Raw genomic sequence first — 20,324 nt, 5'->3', positions numbered from 1 at the left:
GATTTCCGAAGCAGAGAGCTGTGTCCTGGAGGCTGCTCTCATCTCTAATTTTGACTCTTTCCCTTGGCCTAAAATATATTCCAGCAGATCAAAGAACAATGAGTTCTGAGATTGACAAGAGGCTCAGAATTGTCCGGGACCTAGAGAGAAAACTCAAGCCATAGCGCGTGTGTTACAGGGCAGGTGCTTGAGGTGTGTGTGTGTCTGCGTGTGTGGAAGGGGGTGTGTATTCAAAACACGTGAGCCGAGGTGGCTAGGAGCAGGTTTCCGTTCTTAACTCGCGGCAGCAAGCGACCTTCCCTCCGCCCAGGATCTGTTTACCAACAACCTCGTTAAGCACGGTTCGCCGCGGCACAGCTCCACATTCCGAAGAGCTGAACCTGCAGCTCGTCCTCCCCAGCCTGCAGCTGCCTGGCTGGCCCCACCCCGTCCTACTGGGGCGGGGTAGGCCCGGGCCGGGACCTGGGCCTGGAAGAAGAGTGGTGAGGGGATGAGACTGGAGGATATGTTTTTTGGTCTCGGAACATTCTGTTTACTGACCTTTCGGAGCAGGGGGACAAGAAAAGATCCGAGCCCTATGCCCCTCGTCCCCAAGAAAAGCAGTAGCCAGACCAGGAGCAGGAGGAAAGTGTCAGTGTGGGCTCAATCCCTGCACCTGTCTTGCCTCCTTACTCCTGAACCTCTTTCCCTCTCCTCAACTGCCTCTGCCCAACTACGATTCAGAACCGATTCACCCAGGCTTTTCCTCATCCGGCTCCGCAAGTCTCAAACTGTCTTCTCTCGGGGTGAGAAGCCTCCTCAGACTCCTGGGTTTCCCCATTCTTTAAGCGAATTTAATGATCTTAGAGCATCTCCCTCTCAATACCCAAGATCCCGTACACAGATCCCACCTTACAACTTTGCTGAGGTGAATTATTCCTAAGGATTGCTGGGGGGCGTGGTCTACAAGGGGCTCCGTGACGTCCTTCAGCGTTTTAGCCAATCCTGAACGCAGGGTGGGTGCCCCACCCCATCCTAGACGCCCGAGAATCTTAGCCTGTGGAGTAGTGGAGGGAAAGGGAGGGGGCTTGACGAACTGGGATGGGGGGAGGGTTAAAGTTGCGGGGTGGGGGCCTAGGCCCCTCTCCCACCCCCTCCCCCTGGTTCACGTTCTCTGCGGGAGGCGGCGTGGGGAGAGATTTTCCCCGAGATTTTAAGTTCGGGAGTGGGGGGAAGGCTCATCGGAACCCAAGTATTCTGGACTTGGGGAAGGGAGAGCGGCGGGAGGCCAGGATAGAAAGGGGAAGTGGAAGAAGGTGTTGGCCAGGCCATGGATCTAAATGATGCCAGGAATTTTTAGGCCCAAGGTCACTGTAACCATGACCTCTTTGCCTGCCACCCTCCCGGGACCCGATGTCCCTAAAGCCTCCTTCCAGAACTACCCTCCTGTCCGTCCGCCCGCACACTCCCTTTCCTCGTACCCCTGTGGTCTGCAGACCTCATCCCCTGAGCCCCCCGAAGGGCCCTATCCCGGAGCTCCGCAGCCGTACGGCTTCGCTGTAGGTTACCCCTATGTCAGCCCCACAGCCCCCAGCGGCCCCCACCTGCCTTACCAGCAGCCCGGGACCGCCTCGCTGCATCTCCGTAGCCCTGCAGTGAATCTGCAGGCGGTAGCAGGTAAGGCGGAAGCGCCGGGGGAGTGGGTTATCAGACAACATTGTTCCCCGTTTCTGGCGAATCCCCGGTACCTGCTTTTCTCCCTGTTACTTTGCCCTCCAAAGGTTGAGCGCAGATAGCGGGTTGAAATCTAACTTATATTCGACTCGACCTAGGAGTGGGGGGGGAGGGAGGAAGAGAAGGAGGGAGAAAGGTTTGGGGCGGGAGGAGGGGTGAGGGGGTGGCAGGTCGATCCTCTTTTCCTTTCAAGTTTGACCTGGTTTCGATTTGCAGTTGGGTAAAGCCGGGTCCGTTCCCTTCCCGCTCTCCACCCCCTCCCTCAAATCCACGCAGTAGGGCTTGTGTGTGTTCCTACATATAAGGAGAAAATTGAAACAAACCAGATGTATATTTTTGGAAAAAGTTTGTGTGTGTGTGTGTGGCGGGGGCGGGTATGTTGGGGTTGGGGGAAGATACTTGTGTTACCTTTCTCCAGAACAAGCTTCCCCAAAAAAAGAATCGCCTTTCCTTCCGATACCGGGAGGGAGTAGCTGTCTTTCCAAGCTGTTCTTATACTAAACCCGCATTAGGAGAAATCACAGCCGAGCCAGCGGGCTGATTATTGTGGGGTGAAGAGAGGGTTCGTTTGGGACTTTGTTTCTCCACCCTCATCATCCACCAAGTCCCTATGAGTTTAACAAAAAAAAAAAAAAAAAAAAAAAAAAAAAAAAAAAAAAGAGAGAGAGAGAGAATCCATTTTTTTCTGAGGGAAATTAAATGGGAGAGACTTCGGCACAGTTTCGGCTCTGATCATTTAGGGATCTGGAAGTCTGCGAATCGGGATCTTTTTTCCTCTCCCCCCAATTTATTTCCCTATCTTTGATCCTTAGGGGCATGGCATAGGTCTCTACACCCCTCTTTTAAATCTTTGTGTGAGAGTCATGTCATTCCTAAAATAACGGGCAACAAAACAAAACAAAATCATGCTGGATTTTTTTTTTTTTTTTGACTCTTTCCCGGCTTCGGAGAATCCAGCAACAGCAGCGTTGGTCTATGAATTAATCTCTTTTCGGGGAAAGGTGTACAGAGTACAGTGGACAAACATCACAGAAAAACATTGGACCCTTGGATGGACGGAGAGGCTATCACCCTTAGTAAAAATTTAGGTGGATTCTCAAATCCAGCAAATACAAGCTATGCCATTTAGACCTCATATAACTTCATGCACAAAGAAATATAGTCCAGCTGCCTCGAAGTTACACAAACTTCCATTTTTCTATACACACAAATTCATGCTATTTGCACACAGCCTCACATATAACCGGTGCCCTGTAAATGCACCTGGTTGCACAGTTAACACCCCACATCACCTTCGGAGTTAGCCTAATTGTACCTAATTGCTCCCACAATTAGACTCTCACAATGATACACACACCCTCAGTAATCTGCTCCATTCAGGCTATCTTAGGTTCACTATCTATACAGTGACACTCTCCTTTAGTGACATACCAAGTCACTATCCTTCACACAATCACAGCAAGATATCCCTGCCCAGCCTTTCTTTCTAGAGCTTAGTAAAATACTTAGAACTACAAAATGTCAGCGATGGAAACCCCTTCCCCTGCCTATCCATTCCCCAGTCTTTTGATCCAACTCCTAAAGAGAGAAGGAAATAAGAGCCATAGTAAGCAACTTTTTAAAGATCACAATATAAAGTTAGTGGCGGATTCAGGCCTTCTGATTTCCTAAGTCAATGTTTCTCTGAATGTGGACCATTCTGCTCTGACTCCAAGAAGGCCCTGGTCTCTACCCCAAACATTGTGACACCCATTCTTTCAGTCTGCAGTTTCTGAGAATTCTTTTTGCCCAGCCCAATAGTGCCATCTTCCCTGAAAAGATCTGGCCACCATACCCCTCTATAGTTAGGTGGTGATTAAAGAAAAGGAAAGTAGGAATCTCCATTCCTCCTAAATCACCTTCCCTTTTCTCTGTCATCTGTACTGTTTGGAGCAAAGGTATGTTATGGTTTTGTGGTAGTTGGTTATTGAGGTTTTTTTTTTTTCCCCTCCTCAAAAAAAGAAAACTACTGAGGGTGTGTGCCTCTGTAGATTTGTTCTGTTGATGTTTTCTATTGACTTTCTAATCGCCCTTCCTTTGTTTTCTTTAACCCAGGGAAAAAGAAGAAAAATTTTTAAAGATTGAGGTTTTTTCCTTGCTCTTTTCTCTCCCGGGTCCAGTGAAGAAAAATTTCTGACGAAGAGGCTCTTCTCTCTTCCTCTTTCCCTCCCTTCTTCTCACTGACCTCCAGTCTGTACTTCTCTGGGAACCCAGACCTTATGATCTGGAAACTGGGTGTTTGGCATTCCCTTTCCAAGGAGTGGTAGGTGCTCTCTGCAGCACCCCTTTTTGAGGGCTGTTTCTTTGCATGTGATTTTTGTGGCCTCTTTGCCTTGGAAAGGCAGTAGTTGGGATCACGAGGAGGGGTTTGTCTTTTGCTATTTGGAACTTTAGAGATGAGTGGCAAGGAGGGTCACCTAGGGGCTTCTGGCAGCTTTTCTGAAGGCAACCTTTAAAACAAATCTCCGTGATTGTTTGCAGTCGCTAGAGCTGAACTACTTGTCACTTTCAGGTTTTGCCTCTGGGAGAGAATCATTGGGAGCCGTGGCATAGACAGTGAGAAGGGAAAAAGAAAAAGAGCAGAAATATTGGTTACATATACTTGTTCTTAGGGTCATGGGCTCTGAGGGGAAAATACTTAGGCCACAACTGCTAACATCTCTCTCTCTCTCTCTCTCTCTCTCTCTCTCTCTCTCTCTCTCTCTCTCTCTCTCTCTCTCTCTCTCTCTCTCTCTCTCTCTCTCTCTCTCTCTCCCTCTCCCTCTCCCTCTCTTTCTATCCCTCCCTCTCTCGTCCCTCTCAGTCTATCTCTATCTCTCTGTCTCTCTTTCTCTCTCCTCCTTCTTCCCTACCTTCCTCTCTCTGTCTGTCAGTCTGGCTCTCTTCAACTCCCACTCCTTGTGTTCCCATTATACCCAAAGAAATCATCTGCACAGGTGGTTCAGATTGGATTGTTGCTCCACTGTTTGTCTTGGACTATGTAGACACCATGAAATATATAGGAAGTGTGTGGGGAGGGAAAGAAGAAAAAAATATTTCTTCTGGAAATTTGGGGTGAAAGTTTTTCTGATCATAGCACCCTCTGCTATGATTGGTAATGGTTGGGTGGAGGGCAGATGGCCTAGTCAGGAAATCGTTCTCAAGGGTGGGGAGATGAGCAGATGTAGACCAGGATGGCAGTATTTCACTTAACTGGATCAGAGACCACACAGTGAAATATATACAGATATACAGTTTTCTCCTGACACATGTAGAAAAATACCAGGTCAGATATTGAGACACCCAACCAGATGTTACTGCACAGGGATACACAAACACACAACTGCTGCACAATGAGACTCCTTGACAAACACAGATAACACACATATTCAAAGAAAAAGCCGATACAAATGAGAACGCACACAGAGCAGAATAACACAGCATCCATAATAGCATTGACATGGTACTTTAAGGTTTATAAAGCTCTTCGGGGTTTGGTGTTTAGGGAGGGTGCCTCCAGGACCTTAATAATGGGTAATGGAAATGGAATAAGAGAAGTTTGCTTGAAGACAGGGGATGTTTTGTTTTGCTCACTTCCCAGGATAAACCACCTCAGCAACCCTCTGGACAGAGAGTCTGCTCACCCAGCGATGCAGTCTAGACCAAACTTCTTAAACGGATTTGTGAAGGGGTCATGTAAAAATTTCTGGGCAAAAAGGAGTTTAGAATAGAAAAAGTTTAAGAAGCCAGGAAGGATGCTGAGGATGGATCTGCTTATGTTGTTCTTCTGGGGTCGTTCGGCAAGAGTCGGGGCTCTCAGTGCCACCTCTGCACAGCATAAAACGGAGTATCCCAGAGCCACCCACTGTGCATCCATCTGTCCCATAACTGGTCTGTACTTCTAGTGTTATCGATGAATTAAGAATGGTCTTGGTGAGAGCAGTTTACTTTAAGAAGTAAGAACACTAAATAAGCCTAGTGACAAAAGTCCTTCAAAGCTGATTCTTTGGTAGGGTGTATAAAAGTGCAATCCAGCTCTCCCCAAATCAAGACCATCTCTGGTGTACTGTTGGAGCTTTTTGGAAGAGGTTTTTTTTTTTTTTTTTTTTTTTTTGCGGGAGTGGGGTGGGGATTTGGAGCAAGAGAAAGTTAATCTTTCAATTCTTGAACCCAGTCAGGCAGGCTTTTCAATAGGGGAAAAGTACTGGATCAAATACTTTCTTTCCCACTTGAGCCTCAGTTTCTTTCTCAATAAAAAGAGCATGATTAGACCCTAAATTCTCTCTTAGTTCTATAAAAATGTGTTTCTTGTGGACTCTCAAGCCCACTCCCCCCCTTTCAGTCTGACAAGTTGTGGTTCTATGGAATCTACTCCCCCCACCCTTTCAGTCTCTGGAATTGGAGGCCCATAGAGGAAAGGATGGGGGTGGGATGAAGGCGGGGATGGGATGAAGGCTGGGGCGGTCTTTCCCGGAGACTCAATCCCAGGAGGGTTTCTGCTGCTGGAGTGAGGAAAATAAATACCTAATCTGCTCTGGTGAATGGTGAAATGACAAGAGGCCCAAAGGCTAGATAGAATCAGCCTTTGCTTTAGGATAGGATTTGTGACTTCTTTCCCACCCCTTCACATGCCTTCTCATTTTCTAGAGTTTCCAAGGGTGGGGGCTGTCTGCATTAGGGGTTGGTTTTTCTGGTGGCTCCAAATAAACCTACTTTTATGAAAATGAGGGAATTGATCAGGATTAGGGGACGTTAGGAAAGTGACAAAAACTGAGAGAATCGATACTTTAAAGCTATAAGGGGAAAAATCTAGGAAGCTCAATGTTTTCTGTAGCTATTCTGAGAATCTCTTGCTAAGAGACATGTTTGGACCCAAAAGAATGAGGAGTCTGCATGATTGATATTGGGAAACCAACATTCCTTTTCTTTCTGCTCTCTCATCCACTAGACCTGGAGAAGCCACTTGGGTTATCACAGCCAGAAGGACTCCAGCTGAATACCAGGACCAAGAAACTTCGAAAGCCAAGAACCATCTATTCCAGCCTCCAGCTTCAACATCTGAACCAACGTTTCCAGCACACACAGTATCTGGCCCTTCCGGAGAGGGCTCAGCTAGCTGCCCAGCTAGGTTTAACTCAAACTCAGGTGGGGGCCAGATGCCCTGGGGGTGGGGGTGGGTAGGAAGAGGCCCCCATGGAGACCACCCAGCCTTTCCTCTGTTCTCCATGCAGCTCCAGAGGAAGTAACTGTACTGGAAGAGGGAGCAGAATGAGAAAGCAAAGGGCATTAAGCAAAGTTTATCTTTAGCCTGCTCCCCCTCCCTCTTCAACCCCTCAAATATGGCCCAGCCCTCTCCTCTATTTCTCTACTCCTTCCGGTCTCTGGGCATTTCTCCCCACTAGCCTTGGCACTGACTCAAAGATCTGATAAACTCATTCACACTGAGTTATAAATGACAAGACTTAATGAGTGATTAAACTCTGGTTATTTGCATTTTAAATAGCTAGATAAAACCTGAACCTCGGGCTCCTAATAGCAGAATTTGGAGCTTCTCAGGGAAGCTGAAGGGGAAAAACTATCTTCCTGGAATCCCTAAAACCAAACTTAGGGGGCATTTGAACACAGGTTAAACTAATCTCTATTTCCCCACCCCCACCCTACCCCCACATAAGACCTCTCAACAAAAGAAAACAAACACCTCAAAAAAAATTAAAAGTTCATTCAAAGAGAGAATGTTTAGTCAAATAATCAACCAACATTTATTGAGTATACATTTTGAGCTTAATATTGGGAAGACACAACTGTAATGTGATCATTCTGCTATCAGAAAGCTTCTGGTCTGACTGGAGGGATGACACACCCCTGTATGAAACAGAATCTCACCTCATTAGGTAGCCTGAGATAAATTCCAAATGAATTCATATCATAGGACCTCAGGTAGGAGGGTAGATCCTTTTTAGGTTCAGGGAAATGGTCATGGGATGGCCTTGAGGAATTGATACAAAGGCAAGAAAGAAGGTATTTCTGGATAGGGGAAAAGTATAGATAAAGATTGTTGGTATGTACAAGATATGTCCATGAGACAGGTTAACTTCTCCCACTAATCCCATCATTTCTTACTGAAATCCTTCCCTTCTTTATAAGGTCATTTAAGGGACCATTTCTTCTAGGAAGCCTTCTTAATCTACCCTGTTCTCCCAAACTGGAAGTACTCTCTCCCTCCACTAATTTTGTGTAGTTTTTTCTTAGGACCTATTTGTCATACCATTGAACATTATTATTATATTTATTCTTTAAGCATTCTAGAACTCAAATTTTTGAAGAGTGGGGACTTTGTATAATTTTCTCTTCCCCAGCCCTTAACACGTTACCTTACACTTAATGTGAAGAAATTTAAGAATGCCTCAGTATTGAAACTCCTTCTACTAAGGCAGATCACACACACACACACACAACATATACATATAAACCACATATATACACATATAGGCTGCTTTTCATATATTGGCATAGTATGAAATTAATGTTCCTTGGTTGAGTTGAATTGAATTGAATGTATTTACTCTGGCATCGGAAGGATTCCAATCTTACTCCACCCACTCTGAACAAAAATCTGATTTTGGGGAAGTAGGAAGACTTGATTTTTGAGATCCCTCCTTCCTGATTCCTTTCTTCTTCTTTTCCTTTATAGGTGAAGATCTGGTTTCAGAACAAACGTTCAAAATATAAGAAAATCATGAAACAGGGGTCCAACATTCAAGATGGGGAGCTTCTGGGGGCCCTCCCAGCCCTATCCCCATCCCTTCCCTCAGTATGGGATATGCCCAGGACATTGCCTACTGGGGGTTATGTCGGCAACTTTGGGATCTGGTACCAGCAACAACATTCCCAAGATGCTCAGGCAGCACCCCAGATGATGTGAGTCTGATAAAAGTTGGATACTCCATGCCTCCCATGAGGCTCTGGACCCAGCTCACACATTCCCTTCCAAGGCCTTGGAGGAAAACAGCTCCAGATAGGTTTTAGAGGAGGAGGAGTGGCTGGAGGAGAGAGGGAGATTTTGAATGAAAATGGAGACACTTTAACTCACCCTCACCACACAGCCTCCTTTCCCCAAACAAACCTGAAGCTGAACACCATCCCCTTCCCTCTCCAGTTGATTGGGTCACCTCCTTCCAAATGGACAGACAAATGCTGAGGAGAAGCTAGCTTGGTGGTGGTGGTGGGGGTTGGTTTATGATGTGGTGGGTGGGGAGAAGGGAGAAGATCCTCTTGAATGTCATTGGGGCAAAGCTGAACTAATTTCTCCAGGCTCCTCCTTGCCTCCCCCAGGCTAATCATATGACCAAAGGCAAGTCACCTGTCTGGTCCATTTTTCTCTTTGGAAGAACTATCCCAAACATGAGAGTAAAGCTGAGCAGATACTTTTCAGTAACTACTCTCCATTACCACTTCCCCGTGCCAATTTTATTTCCCCTGTTTTGGGCAGTAAGATAGGGAAGAAGAAGATAGTTAACACTCTCAATCCTAAAAAATGACATGAAATTTATAATGGGCTCCATGGTCTAAAGATTTCAAAGAAATGGGAAGTAGGTTCTTGGGGCAGGAGGAGGAATTCCGGATTGGATTATCTTAACAATTATAACAGTTCCTTTACCAGCTTCCAAGAAATAGTTTGAAAAATTTAAACCTTGTAGGCCTAAGAACTGGACGATTCATTCATTGCTCCATAAGCCCTTCACCCTCCTAAGTAAGCATCTAAACATTTCAGGTGCAGAATGGGGCTAATTATACGGATAATTTAACAAGTATTTATTAAGCACTTACCCTCCTACCTACTCCCTTCAAAATAAAACTGTCCACAAAATATTAAGTCCACATCATTAGGTCCAAAATCAGGATAAAGCTAGACTGGGAGTGGGGGGAAAGAAAAAGTGTGAAGGCTGGGGGAAGGGCAGAAGAAGGGAAGGGGAGGGAGCAGGTTAACGGGATAATTGCCCCTAGGTATAGATTATGAAGATCTTTACAGTCAGGTTCTGTTTTGCCTAGGGACACTGCCCTTGGGTTTAAGGAATAGTTCTTTTTTTATAAAGGGCATCTGCAATACTGAAGGGAATTTGGGTCCTTAGGGCTTAGATGGGGTCCTTCTGGACTAAGCTTCCTCTTTGGCCAGCCACTCCCTGAGATCCCATGTCTTCACCCTTAGCAGCCATAAATGATTAAAGTTTGCAATAAACCCTTCTCTCGCTCTGGTCCTGAGTTTTTCAGTTTTTCGGTGGATGTGCCCGTTGCCTCTCGCTGATTCTTTCTGAATTGTTCCTAGATTTTTTCAGGCTAAATTGTTCATAAATCCCTTCACCAAGACTTGATTTATCCGGATGGGTGTTGCCAAACTCAGATTGAACCTGGGCCCTCCATAAGGATTAACCATAAGGATAGTTGCAGGTTGCAACAGTTTTAAAATGTTAATATTATCCATGCTTCATTGTATTTTTATTTATTTTGTTCAATATTTTCTAAATACACTTTAATCTGGTTTGGGTTGTCTCAGGTGACAATGTTTTTGTTGATGTTTAGATGTGTCTTGCTTTTTGTGACTCCTTTTGTGGCTTTCTTGACAAAGATAATGAAATGGCTTGCCATTTATTTCTCCACATCATTTAACAGATGAGGAAACTGAGGCAAACAGGGTTAAGTGATTTACTGAGGGTTACACAGCTAATAAGTGTTAGAGGTCATATTTGAATTCGTCTTCCTTATTCCAAACTCTATTCTCTATCCACCACATCTAATCTAGCAGCTCATTTGGCAAAGTAGAACATTGATAACCTATTTGCATCCTAAATCTGTAACTGTGTGATCGTAGGCAAATTATGATTTCAGTTTCATGGAATCACTGAACAGCAGAGTTGGAAGTGATCTTGTAGGCTACTGTGCCCTGCCTGCAAATAAACCTCTCTGCAACATATACTACTACTTCTGCAAGAAAATGAGAAACATATTTTGAAATATAAAATTTTATTGATCTTTTATTTCTACATCTCCAGCATTTCTTACTATATCACTCCCTTACCCCCAGAAAGAACCATCTTTTAGAAAAATTTAAAATTGTATGAGCAACAAAATGGAGGACTAGACATATTCACTGGTCTTCATAACCACTCAAATGTCTCCAAAACAGAAATTATGCAACAAGAATAAAACAGCTACTGCTGTTTTGATGATCTAGGACATTCAGAATCTAAAATAAAATTTAAAAAAAAAAAGTGACCAAACCCATGATCTTGAGTTTAACCTCAGTACCTAAAACATCTTCCACCACCTTACCAAGCATGGAGACTATACTAGCTGACTCAAAGACACAAGCTTGTAATACTTACCCCCATTTTTCTTTTTTTTGGTAAATAATATTTTATTTTTTCCAATTTCATGTAAAGATAACTTTTGACATTCACTTTTGTAAAATTTTTCAGTTTTACCATTTTTCTCCCTTCCTCCCTTTCTACTCTCCTGCCCCAAGACAGCAAGCAATCTAATATAGGTTTGCAATCATAATAGCCCACTTCCACATTCTAGTTTCTCATTTCTCTTTTCAGTACTATAGAGGCCTCAGCTCTAGGTTTCAGAAATTTGTCCTAGCTTCCACAGACAACTAGGCAGTCATAGTCCTCCCAGAACAAAAGCCTGCTGGAGGTAACAATCTTGTAGCACCAACACTGTTTCTGGGCCAAAGAATCAGGGTTGGGAAAGATCAGGAAAAGATATCATGATAGGATATTCCATACAGGTGGGGGGGAAGGGTGCAGTATTCAAACAAGCTCAAAGGAAGGAGCACAATATCTAGGTGGGTTGGTATTGACCACCCAAAAGTCAATTGGGACACATAGCGAGGCTGGTGAATTGTGAATTGCCTTCATGGGAGAATGAAAATCACAATCAGAGGGGACAGAGTCAGAAAGTGAGGGACATAGAAAATAAGAAGAATGGTGGGGAAAAATTGAACTTAAGAAAAATTTTGAGCAAAAGAAAATTTAAAGATGAATACAAAAAGATATATCAACAGCAAAAAAAGTTATGACATTCAGGAATATGGTCTTCAAATATAGCAAATGAGTTTAGTATCAATGAATAAATATTACAAATCAAAGGAAACGATCTAATACTTGATTGGACAGAAGACCCTATGGAATTTGAGGAGAACATGGGATTTCAACATACTGTTCCTGAGTGGCTCAAAAGAGAAATGAGGGGGCTGCTAGATAGTGCAACAGATAGAAGTCAGAAAGACCTGAGTTCGAATGTGACCTTAGACATTTAATACTTCCTAGCCGTGTAACACTAGGCAAGTCACTTAACCCCAATTGTCTCCAAAAAAAAAAAAAAGAAAGAAAAAGGACTAGGAGAGCATAATTTGTGACTTGCACAGTTGCACAGTAAAAATAATGGACAGAATAGAAAAACTAGAATCTTCCATGGCAATACTAAACAAAAGAGAGGACAACAGATTGGGAATGCAAATACACAGCAATGAAAGACAATCTAGAAGCAAAAAACAAAAATAAAACCCAAACCCAAAACATTAAAAGAAAATATGTGCATTCATAATTGAAAATTTAAAAAACTAACCCACATGGTTAAAATGATTTACAGTATATGCAAATTTCTATTTCTATGATCACTTATCTTTGTAAAGAAGGGATAAGGGAAAGTATTTTTTTCCTATCTCTTATTTGGAGTCATATATTTTCAAATTTTTAAGCAATTATTTGAAGCAAACAATTGTTTTGGCAGTTCATTCCATTTATATTGCTATAGTTATTGCCTCTATTGTTTCCTGGTTCTGTTTGCTAAACTTTGCATCTATCCAAATGGATATTTTCAAGGTTCTCTGTATTAATTACTGTTTACAGTCAGTATAATAGTATAATAACATTTTACTACATTTATCTATAGGTATCTACTTTTTTTCTAATTCATTGCTATCACACACACATACACACAAATGCTGTCATAAATATTTTGGGATGAAAACACTAGTGAGCATTAATGTAGCACTTACTTTGTGTCAAGCATTGTGCTTTATAATTGTTCTCTTGTTTGATCCTTATAGCAATCCTGGGAGATAGGTGCTATTATTATTCCCATTTTATAAATGATAAAATAAAAGGTAAATTATTTGCCCAAATCACAAAGCTACCAGGTGTCTAAGCTCAAATTTGAACTCAGGTCTTCTTAACTCTAATATCCACTGTGCTAATTAGCTGATTTTTAAAAGAATATTTACAGTAGTGAATTTCTGGGTCAGTGGGTATGGACATTTTAGCTATAGACCAATTCATAGCTTCACTAGCTTTCTAAAAACCTTTCCTACAGTGATTGTTCTCATCTTTAAAAAAAAAATTAATGTGAATTAACTCCACATCTATTTTGATTTGCATTTTCTTAATATTAATGATTTGGAACATTGTTTCATGTGGTTGATGATGTTGTTCATCCTTCATTTTTGAAGAGAACTCGTGAGTAAATTGGATTTAAGTGAGGCAAACTTGCACAGTCATCAGTCTCTCTTTCTGAATCATCAAAGTCCAGTGACAGGACAAAAGTCAAGATGACTGATGATGGCCCATGATTCAGTAGATAATCTTGAATTCTTTGATATCTGACCAAGTTATTAAATGCTCCACACAGACCATTTCAGCCCCTTTTCGTGACGGTTGGAAAAAATTGTTATCATTTACGCATTCTACCTGGGAGTCTTCACATGTTTGAGGAAGATATTTCCCCAACTTAACTATGGGTTTGAGGCTTGTCAGTCATCCTCTATCTAGTGTAGCCCTTCTACTGAGACAGTTTATTAGGGTGGGGCCACTGCACATACTACTTGGAACCATAGGTGAGAGTTGGGTAAAGGTAAATACCAAAGGTGAATGAACAATGCTGAAAAGATTCAGCAAGCTCTCACACCAGAGGCACTAGTGTTCCTGAACACCCCACTATCCCTGATGAAGAAGATCTATTTATCTACATCTACATATATAGGTACAACTATATCTATATCAATACAACCTGAAGAGCAGTGGCAACTGCTATTTTTGTGACTTTTCCAAACTTGATGCCCCTTTGAGGGAAAGTGTGGTTGATGTTAGCTTGCAATTCTTTTGAAAATTACATATTTATCTCCCTTGTTCATTCATCTATTGGTGAATAACTTTTGGACCTGTAGTTCTGTTGTCTATATATGTGGGATATCAAGTACTAATAAGAGATATTTTATACAATGATCTTCTCCCACCCCAGACAACTGTTTCCTATCTCATTCTGGTTGCATTAATTTTGTTCACGCAAATTTTCCAGTTTTATGTGATCAAAATCATCTAATTTGTAGTCAACTATTTCAACTCTTTGGATAAGATTTCACTCCCAAGTAATAACTATGAAAACTATATAATTTTTTTGAGGCAATCAGGGTTAAGTGACTTCCCTAAGGTTATACACCTAATAAGTGTCCAAGACTGAATTTGAACTCCAGGATAGCTGCTTAAATTACTATGCAGCCTTGCTCCTGATCTTTCCTAATCTTCACATTCAAGCCCATTTTGAATTTATTGTGAGTTAAGGTATAAACTGTTAGTCTAAGCCTAATTTCTCCTGGACTGCTTTCCAGTTTTCTCAGTAATCCTTGTGGCATAGAGAATTCTTTCCTAGATAATCTATGTTTTGGGGTTTACTGAAAACTAGGTCATTGCATTCCTACCTTACTTCTGATTCTCCCTTGTCTAGCCTATTCCACTGATGCACTTTTCTAATTTTTTTAACCAAAATCTTTTCTTTTGGTCAAATCCTTTTGCCAAAAAGTTTTGATGATTACTGTTTTATAATATAATTTGAGGCCTAGAAATACTATTTTCCTTCATTCATATTTTAAACAAATATTCTCTTGATAATCTAAGCTTTTCTAGATTATTTCCTGAGGAGATATATATCTCCTTTAATCTGAGATCCTGTTATCACATTATTTTCTTTTTGTACCTCTAAAGAGAAGATGATACATTGGAAAATATCCTGGATTTGGAATCAGAGGACTTGGATTTGGATATTTGCTTTATAACTTATTACCTATGCATTCAGTCATTTAACATATACATATTGGATCCCTTCCTCAAAATGCAGGAAATCTGATATGATGGAAAAACTATTGGCTCTGGAACAGAGGATTAGGACTGGATTTATGTTTTCACTGGGAATTCCCAGGTGAGGAAACTCTATCAGTACAGTATCTTCTCTGCAACTTTAAAGAGCTGTAATTTTTAAGAATCTTGAAGAATTGCCTAGAGAAATAAGAGGTCAAAAGACTTGTCTAAATGCCAGAGGTGAAACTTGCATCCAAGTCTCCCAGTCATCTTTGTTCAGTATGCTACATTGCCTCTCATCTGGGAGGAGGCAATCCTATCTCTTACCTTTACTGCCTCCTGACTCTCAAGGCAAATTGTTCAACTTCCTGCCTTAAAAGGAGGGAGTAGGATTAGTTGCTCTTGGAGGTCCTTTCCAGAATTAGCTCTATGAGCTCACAATCCATTTTAAAGGAATTTGTTTGAATTCTCTAACCCATCCCCAAAATAATACTTACTAAGTATTAATTCAACTAGGTAAACACTTCCTCCCTCTTCAACAGGTATATGTTCCCAAAACCTCTCTATCTTAGTGAATCTTCATTAATTGCCTTTGTCCATCTTAACTAAATTTTAATTTTTCTACCTTAACTAAGATTGACAATTTGTTATTGGATCTGTCTGATTTAGCAAGACCTGGGTTTAGCAGAACCTGAGTTTCCTGGGCATAGTCTGTGAGAAAATGAGTTTACCTCCATCCAACATTGAAGCATATGAGGAATATTTGGGATCAAGTATTCATAGTGATACCTGAAGAGGTGTCATGAAACCATCTTATCCAGAACTAGAGTAAATAGTACCTTATCCAGCCTGGGTTGCCTTCACCAATAGTCCTATCAAAATGATTGGATTTCAATGTGGAGGGGGCTTTTGAGGTCATGTGTACCAACCTCCCAACCCATCAACCCATTCAGGCATCCTTTCACAACCTGACAGATGGCCAATCCTTCAAGTTTTATTTAAATATGTCCAGGGATGGTAAGCTCACTTCACAGCCTATTCAACTTTGGGGTAATTCTAGTTCTTAGAAAGTTGGCTTTAAAAAACTGAGCAGACATTTCTTCCCAATATTCATGTACTACTGTTAATTCTATTCTCTCATACCTAGAGAGCTAGGTATAGAGTCCGGAGGACCCAAATTCTGCCTTAGACACTTACTAGCTGTGCGAGTCTGGGAAAATCACTTAACCTCTCTAGGACCTCATTTTCCTCAATTGTAAAATGAATGGTTAGATTCAATGGCCTCTGGGTCACTTCCAGCTTTAAACCTATAATCCTAATTCCCTTTCCTCAAAACCACTCTTCCTAGATATACATGAAGATACTCCCTCCCATGTTCCTTTCAGGCTTTGTTCTTCCTGCCTTTACAAGTGACACAGGACAGTTCTAAATAAGGTTTGACTGTTTGGGGAGAGAATCTTGGAAGTATAATAGACAGTCTATCAAACTTTCTTTCTGGATCCTAGAAAATAGACAAAGTGCATCATTTCTTGTTTTTCTTAAGCACTCTGGTACCTTCTCCTTTCCACTCAAGATAAGTTTCTTCCTCTCTACCCTCTCTTCTATAATTTGTCTTTGGGGATCATTTTAGGGAATAGTCCAATGATCTCCTTAGTTCTGTATGCTCCAATGGAAGAAATTCTGAAACAGGGTTTGGCCAACCAATAATATACACCCAGTCCTTATTCTGTAAAACCCTAGGACCAAATGTGGTACACTGAGTTACTCTTTCCCTCCATAGTACAAAAAAAGGCCAGTATCCCCAGATGTACTGCAAATTATTTCAGTATTTTTCCATCTCAGTTCATAACAGATCTCTTTCTCCTACAAGAAGAAACACTGGGGGAGACAAATAAGGATATCCAAGGGAAATATTGATGATCTGTGGTGATTGATAAGGGTTTTGGGGGGGAGACATGTCACCTTTTTTTGAGTTTAAGATGTTTGAACCTGTTTTTTACTTTATTCAATCAATATAGAGAATAGACAAACAAATAATTAAATAAATAAGCAAATAAATGAATGAATGAATAGAATCAATATAGAGAAACTCCTTGTGTCCAAATATACCATTCTCTTTCTCAGTGAGTTCAGGCAGCCACTTATTACTTCTACAATCAATTCTTAACTCCTCTGATTGATATTTCTATTAGATGGTGAGGTCCTTGATAACAGAGCCTTCCTTTTTATCCCTAACACTTAGTACAGTGCCTGATACACAGTAGGTGATTAATAAATGTCTATCAATTGGCTGTCTGGAGATCTGTTACTTTTAAAAAATTATTTTGAGATACCTAGGTGACTCAATGGGTAGAGTACCAACCAAAGAACAAGTAGAACGAGTTCAAATCTATTTTCTGACAATTGCTAGCTGTGTGATCCTAAGCACATCACTTAACTCCAATTGCTTCCAAAAATAATATTTAAAAATTATCCTAGTCATATATAAAACAATTATTTTTATTATTTTTATTTTTTTATTAATTTTATAATTATAACTTTTTTTGACAGTACATATGCATAGGTAATTTTTTTTTACATTATCCCTTGTACTCCCTTCTGTTCCGAATTTTTCCCCTCCTTCCCTCCACCCCCTCCCCTAGATGGCAGGCATTCCCATACATGTTAAATAACTTATCCTAGGTACAATATATATGTGCAGAACTGAATTTTGTTGTTGTTGTTGTTGTTGCAAAGGAAGAATTCTGTTCGGAAGCTAAAAATAATCTGGGAAGAAAAACAACAACAACAAAAAAATGCTCACAGTTTACATTCATTTCCCAGTGTTCCTTTTCTGGATGTAGCTGATTCTGTCCATCATTGATCAATTGGAATTGGATTAGCTCTTCTCTATGTTGAAGATATCCACTTCCATCAGAATACATCCTCATACAGTATCATTGTTGAAGTGTATAATGATCTCCTAGTTCTGCTGGATAAAACAATTTTTAACATTCATTTTTAAAATGTTGAGTTATAAATCCTCTCCCTCTTTTTCCTTTTTCCTCCTTGAGATAGTAAGCAATTTTATATAGATTACATATGTGTAATTATGCAAAACATATTCTTAGAGAAAGGAAGAAATGATAAGAGAAAATTAGAATGTAAGGGAGGGACTTGATAAAGATACATTCTCCAGACAGCATAAGAAACAAGCTGACAAATAATATACAGACTCAACTGGCCTCCCATTTTTTCTCATTTTGCCCCTAGGACAATGCAGGATCTCATCATCTCTTATCTAAGACTATTACAATAGCCTCCTAATTGGCCTCCCAACATCTAAGCTTTTCCTTCTAAAATTTATCTTCTGCAATTTTCAGACTGTTCTTAAAATACAGACATAGTGACATCGTTACTCATTCCAAAATCTTTAACAACTCCTTCCTTTATATAATCTCTTTTAACAGCATTTTATTGCTTACTATTGTTTAGGACAAAATATCAAATAAGATCAAATAATAATTGTAAAAAGTATTTCTTAGCATAGTGTCTGACACATAGTAATTACTGCAAAAATGCTTGTTTCTTTTCCCTTACTATTTCCCTAAATAGAAACTCATCAGCCTAACATTTGAAGTTCTATGAAATTGGCTTCCTCCTAGTTTTCCAGTTGTATTTTATAACTCCTTTTTCAATATTCTCTATTCCAGCTGAATTGGCTCCCAATGATTTTCCATCTTGTACTTCTATGGCTTTGTATGGGCTGTCACCATGGCCCAGAATCCTTATCTCTCTTAATATTCCTCACTTCCTTCAAAGTTCAGCTCAGGCAACACCTTAATACAAGGTCTTTCCTGCATTCTGCCTCCCTCTCTACCAGTTATTAACTGATTTCCCCAGTTATTAGCATGCTTTCATTTAAAAAAAAATTACTTTATTCCATCTTCAGGAGATGTAAACTTGATGGTGGTGATGGTGAGGGAGGCAGGTTTCGGGGCTCTTGTTTTTGTTTTTATACATAGTAGTAACTGAACTGAATGGAATTAAAATTTAGCTGTGAGGAATGGCATATATTTAATCCAGATGACATTCAAGTTATGGGCAACGACCATCCAGCACCTTATCAATGGGAAAAGAAAAGGGCTGGTGTTTCCAACCTGTGGGGTTTCTTTCTTTTTGCAGGAGGTGGTATGATACCATCGAAAGAGTACTAAATTTAGGAGCAAAGGTTTGAATCTCAGTTTTGTTATTTACTATGTATATGGAATTGGTGCATTTCATCTTCCTGATCCTCTCTAAAGGGGAAGAATTGAAAACTCTCCCTAAAGCTCCCTTCACTTTCAAATTCTAGCATTTTAGAAATGCCAATTTCTCTTTCTGTCATATCCAAGGCCCATATGGACTGGTTCTTTCCAGATCTAATGTTCTGATTTGAGGTCTCCCTGGGAGAATCACTCTCTTAAACACCACACTTAGATGAAGTAGGAGAACAAAAACTCAGCATCTCGTGGAAATAGAAGAGTGATTCAAGAAATCTGGGCCAAGAGTAGATCAGGGGTTATACAAAAGTAATTGCTTCATTTTCCTGTGCGTGGACAGACCCAGAATTATTGGAAACAGAGATTGTCCAGATGCCTAGAGAGATTCCTTCTTTTAAGAATTGGGGGGCCAATTCTTCTATGACTCCCCCAACTCCACCACATCACCTTCCCTCCTCTCTCCCCCTCCTCTGAACAATCCTAATTCAGTTTTGCAGCTACCCAGAAGAAGGCCTGTAGGCAGGAGCAGAGAAATGAAACCAAAAGGGAGAAGGCTCTTTGCCTCAACCTTCCCTGTTCCTTTCTTTGTCCCAGGCCCCCTCCTCCACCTCTGCACCAGCAACCTTGAGCAGGTCCCTCATTCCCTCCCTGGGAGGCCGATAACATCAGCTCCCCATTCCAGGTTGGAGGCATCTCTTTCCACAGGTCTCAAGATAAAATCTACCACTGGCTCTCGGAAAGCCTCCAAAGCTGAGATTAATTGGACAGCCGAACATGCATCTCATCGTTAAAACAACAGCAGAGGTTGTAAACTTAAGTAGCAGAAAGAGTATTACTCCTCCCAACCAAGCTGGTGTACTCATTGACAGGTTCCTCCACACACTGCCTCCCCACCCCCCCCAATTACATTTCTTGGCTCCAAAGAGCTAAAGAAGGAAGGCATCTATCTTCTAGTCCAACTGCTTTCAAATTTTAGAAAAGGAAACTGAAAGCCTGAAAGATCATTGGATCACAGATTTAGAGATGGGGAGAACTTTTCAAGGACATCAAGTCCACTACTTCATTTGACAATTGAGGAAACCGAGGCCCAAAAAGTTAAATCATGATATAGGTAATAAAAATTTAAATTCAAGTTCTTTGAATCAAAGCCCTGCCCCCTCCATTTTTTTTTGTCTCCAAAAAGTGAACCAGCCTACTTGGAACTACTAAAATCCTGAGATTG

General features: G+C 41.2%; 1 protein-coding gene and 1 long non-coding RNA gene across 3 annotated transcripts; one reads left to right on the top strand and one right to left on the bottom strand.

Annotated features, from left to right (window-relative positions):
- Positions 1-353: 353 nt before the first annotated feature.
- On the top strand, positions 354-9,990 carry DLX4 (distal-less homeobox 4). 2 transcript variants are annotated; one of them, XM_074261189.1, is made up of 3 exons: positions 354-785; positions 6,680-6,876; positions 8,423-9,990. In XM_074261189.1, the coding sequence occupies exons 1-3, from the start codon at positions 491-493 to the stop codon at positions 8,651-8,653; spliced, it is 723 nt and encodes a 240-aa protein (XP_074117290.1). In that variant the 5' UTR covers positions 354-490; the 3' UTR covers positions 8,654-9,990. The 2 variants fall into 2 exon arrangements, with proteins under 2 accessions (XP_074117290.1, XP_074117289.1); XM_074261188.1 differs by lacking the exon at positions 354-785 and adding an exon at positions 1,086-1,656.
- Positions 7,501-8,931, bottom strand: LOC141539013 (uncharacterized). The gene is made up of 3 exons (XR_012481181.1): positions 8,855-8,931; positions 8,572-8,771; positions 7,501-8,430 (listed from the first exon to the last, which is right to left on the bottom strand). It is a non-coding gene; the product is annotated as an uncharacterized LOC141539013 (long non-coding RNA).
- Positions 9,991-20,324: the final 10,334 nt, after the last annotated feature.

Source organism: Sminthopsis crassicaudata, chromosome 4 (genome assembly GCF_048593235.1).
Source record: "Sminthopsis crassicaudata isolate SCR6 chromosome 4, ASM4859323v1, whole genome shotgun sequence".
Lineage (NCBI taxonomy): Eukaryota > Metazoa > Chordata > Mammalia > Dasyuromorphia > Dasyuridae > Sminthopsis > Sminthopsis crassicaudata.
The sequence above is the reverse complement of the archived record's forward strand: the minus strand, read 5'-3'. Positions and strand labels throughout refer to the sequence as shown.